This window comes from Temnothorax curvispinosus, unplaced genomic scaffold (assembly GCF_003070985.1).
Source record: "Temnothorax curvispinosus isolate PA1 unplaced genomic scaffold, ASM307098v1 QBEX01017056.1, whole genome shotgun sequence".
In the NCBI taxonomy this organism is placed as follows: Eukaryota; Metazoa; Arthropoda; class Insecta; order Hymenoptera; family Formicidae; genus Temnothorax; species Temnothorax curvispinosus.
This window is the reverse complement of record NW_020226836.1, coordinates 25,030-28,954: the sequence shown is the minus strand read 5'-3', so window position 1 is coordinate 28,954 and position 3,925 is coordinate 25,030. Positions and strand designations below refer to the sequence as shown.

The 3,925-nt window shown below is 39.2% G+C and overlaps 1 protein-coding gene across 1 annotated transcript; it reads left to right on the top strand.

The window, feature by feature from the left end:
- The first annotated feature begins 54 nt into the window (after positions 1–54).
- On the top strand, positions 55–1,242 carry LOC112467193 (uncharacterized protein K02A2.6-like). The gene has a single exon (XM_025035683.1). The coding sequence runs from the start codon at positions 55–57 to the stop codon at positions 1,240–1,242; it is 1,188 nt and encodes a 395-aa protein (XP_024891451.1).
- Positions 1,243–3,925: the final 2,683 nt, after the last annotated feature.

Here is a 3,925-nt window from a genome sequence, read left to right as displayed (position 1 = left end):
GATAAAAGCAATTAAAGACGAACTTTGTGTGTACAATAATGTTGTGTTACAATAATGTTGTGGGGAACGAGAATTGTCGTACCTGAAAAGCTAAAGAAGCGAGTATTATCAATAGCGCATGAGGGACATCCAGGTATTGTTGCGATAAAGGATAGGCTAAGAAGTAAGGTTTGGTGGGCAGGAATCGATAAAGATGCGGAAAACTTTGTAAAAACGTGTGAGAGCAGCCAAATAGTGCAAAAGACAGCTAATATCTCACCGTTGAAACCAAACGCGCTGCCGGATAGTTCGTGGGAATGTTTAGCGATGGATCTCCTTGAACCTTTGCCTTCCGGAGATTTCACATTCGTGATTATTGATTATTACAGTAAGTTCTATGAAATAGAGATAATGCAATCAATTACGTCAACAGCAATTATTGATAGATTGAAACATATATTCGCGAGGTATGGTTATCCGAATAGGTTAATATCTGATAACGGAAAACAATTAGTGAACGAAGAAATGAGGGAATACACGTCTAGGTGCGGTATTAAACTTGTTCATGTAGCGCCGCATTGGCCCCAAGCGAATGGGGAAATCGAAAGACAAAATCGCAGTCTTCTTAAACGCATAAAAATTACACAGCTCGAACGAAAAGACTGGAAACAAGAGATACTAGACTATCTGCTTATGTATCGCTCATCTCCACAAGCATCGACAGGGGTTTCGCCAGCGGAACTAATGTTCGGTCGAAAGATAAAAACTAAAATGCCAGAATTGCGCGGGATCAGAAATAATCTAGATGAAGCTATTAGAGATAGGGATGCTTGGAAAAAGCTTAAAAGTAAAGAGCGATATGATTTGCGAAATAATGCGAAAGAAAGTGAGTTGAAATTAGGTGACACTGTTTTACTAAAAACGATAAAGCGGGATAAATTAAGTCCGGAGTATGAAAGCGTTAAGTACGAGGTAGTTGATCTAGCCGGTGATAATGTAAAGATTAAAAATGCGGATGAAAAAATGTTTAAACGAAATGTAGCGCATGTCAAGAAATTTAATCGTGCAGGGCCTAGCGAATCCGACGAAGATGTTAAAATAATATCGGAGCAAAATGTCAAGGTAAAAACTGAATCGGAGTCGCAGGATGATTCTGTTGTTGCAACGAAGTCAGAACCAAGTGCTGATCTTAATGTAACGCAAAGTAGGCCTGTACGAGACAGAAAGTTACCAAATCACCTAAAGGATTGTATAATGGAGTAGGTTTCAAGCAACGTGCAATTGTATTACTTATTACCAAAGACTTTTGTACGTCAAGACACAACTGTAATATAGATTGTAAGGTAAACGTTTATTCTGAGAAAAGGGAGGATGTTACATATGTATAAGCCCTAAAATGTATGTGAGCGAGTAAGCGTGAGATGGCGTTGCTAGAGTAACGAACATAGCATTAACACACGAGACAGCGAGCAGTGAACGTCCGAATAAAGAACGAGTATTCAATTACGTATAGTGTTGTTAATAAGTTACCCCGGCCATCCCAAGTATAACACCGTGCATCAATCGGTGCTTGCTGAAGAAAATAAGCTGATAGAAAAGAAAAATTTCTAGATGGCTGCCAAGTTAGGAAAAGAGAATTAGCAAGTTATATGGTATTCAAGATGACAACAGGCAAACAACACGAATGGAGGTCGGAAAAGTGAAGCAGCTGAAGAATGAAAGTAGGCGAAAGATAATTTTTTGGAATATAGCGGGTATCGAAAGGCAGGACAAAGATTTTTGGAATTACATAGTAGGTTTCGATTATATTGGGTTATGTAAAACATGGTTAGAGGATAAGGATTGGGATAGAATTAAAGGTAGACTGCCGAAAACGCACAGCTGGAAAAATATTAACGCTGTAAGGAAAAGGAGGAAGGGTAGATCGAAGGAAGGTTTACTAATAGGTATTAGAAAAAATTGGGGGTCAGAAGTGGAGAAAAATAAAAGTGTAATGATTGCAGAAAGTATTGCGCAAACGAGAATAGTAAAAGAGGAAAAAGGACTAAATATTTTTACAGTATATAATGTAGAAGCAAAGAAAGATGTTGAAGAGATAATGGCGAATATAATAGAGCAATGCGAAGGATGCGAAGGAGAGGATATTATTATAGGAGGCGATTTTAATATTAGAATAGGAAACTTAGGAGGGTGTAGGAAGGATGACTTTAAAAAGGAGAGTAAAGATAAAGTCATAGGAAATGGCGGTAGAAGTTGATAAATGAAAAAGGATGGTATTTTTTGAATGGATGTACAGAGGGGGATTCGGATGGGAAATATACGTATGTGGGTGCAAGAGGGTGCTCGGTAATCGATTATACAATTGTAAATGATAGTGCGCAAGAACGAGTGTTAGAATTTAGAATAGGGGACAGGGTGGACTCGGATCATTTGCCTTTGACCTTGTTAGTGGAGGAAGAGGAGAATACAAGACAAATAGAGGGGTGGATAGAAGAGGAAGAAGAGGAACAGAATATGTCAAAGAAGATCATATGTTGGAACGAAGAGGCAAGGAAATTATACAGGGAAAAGACGGAGGTATGGAATGAAAACGAGAACCAGGAAATAGAGTCGGTGGATAGGAAATGAAAGAAAATAAAAAACTGGATCCTTGGAGCTTTAGTTTATATGTATGGAATGAAAACGAGAACCAGGAAATAGAATCGGTGGATAGGAAATGAAAGAAAATAAAAAACTGGATCCTTGGAGCTTTAGTTTATAAGGAAGTCAAGATAAAGAAGAGAAGGAAAATAGGGCACAAAGATTGGTAAGATAAGAGCTGCACCAGAAAGAAGAGGGAGGTGAAAAGAAAGTACAGAAGATGGAGAAGTGGAAAGGGAAGTACGGAAGACTATTTGGAAGGAAAGAAATGCCTGAAGGGGTGGTTAGAGAGGAAAAGGATAGAGAAGAGAGAAAGGGAAAAAGAGGAATTAAGAAAACTGAAGAACGAAAAAAAAATTTGGAACTACATAAACAGTCAAAGAAAGAAGAAAGAATGGAAAGAGAATAATATTCCAAAAGAGAACTGGAGAAGTTACTTCATGGAGTTATTAGGTGGGACCGAGATGGAAGTAAGGAAAGAGGCGTTGGAGGTGCGTGACATGGGAACAGAAGAAATAAATAAGGAACAGGTTCAAGATACAGAAAGGAAGTTGCAAGAAGAGGAGATAGTGAGGGCAGTCAGGCACATGAAGTTAGGCAAAGTTGCAGGTGTCGATGGAATTCCAATGGAAGCATGGCGGTATGGTGGCGCAACAGTAAAAAGAGGTCTAACTGATCTGTTGAAGCTCATTTGAAAGGAAGGTAAAATTCCGACTGAATGGCGAACAAGTTGTCCCCTTATATAAAAGGGGGGATAAAGAGAGAACAGACAACTATCGAGGGATCTCTCTGCTGTGCACTGCATACAAGTTATATGCGGAAATACTAAAGAACAGATTAGAGGAAATAATGGAGAGGAAAGGGATGATACCTGACAGCCAAGCCGGCTTTAGGAAAGGGAGGTCCACGATGGATAATATATTTATCTTGAACCATATAGTGCAAAGGGAGAAGGAGAAAAATGCGGCAACTTGGAAAGACAAGATTTTCGCAATATTTGTGGATTTAAAGGCAGCATTTGACAACGTTGACAGAGAAATTTTATGGAAGATAATGGAAGAGAAAGAGGTGGAACGCAGTTTAATAAACAAGATAAAAGAAATTTACAAAGAGACGGAGGTGACAATAAGGACAAAGGATGGGTTCACAAGGTGCTTCAAGACGAAGAAAGGTGTAAGGCAGGGCTGTGTGATGAGTCCCGCCCTGTTCAATTTATACATTGCGGACATTGATAAAGCTTTAGAAAACCGTGGCATAGGAGGGGTAGAGCTAGGAGTAGTAAGAGTGTGGTCATTAGCATACGCGG

Excerpts from the sequence above, each read along its gene's own strand:
- LOC112467193 (XM_025035683.1), top strand. The coding sequence starts at position 55 with ATGTTGTGGGGAACGAGAATTGTCGTACCTGAAAAGCTAAAGAAGCGA.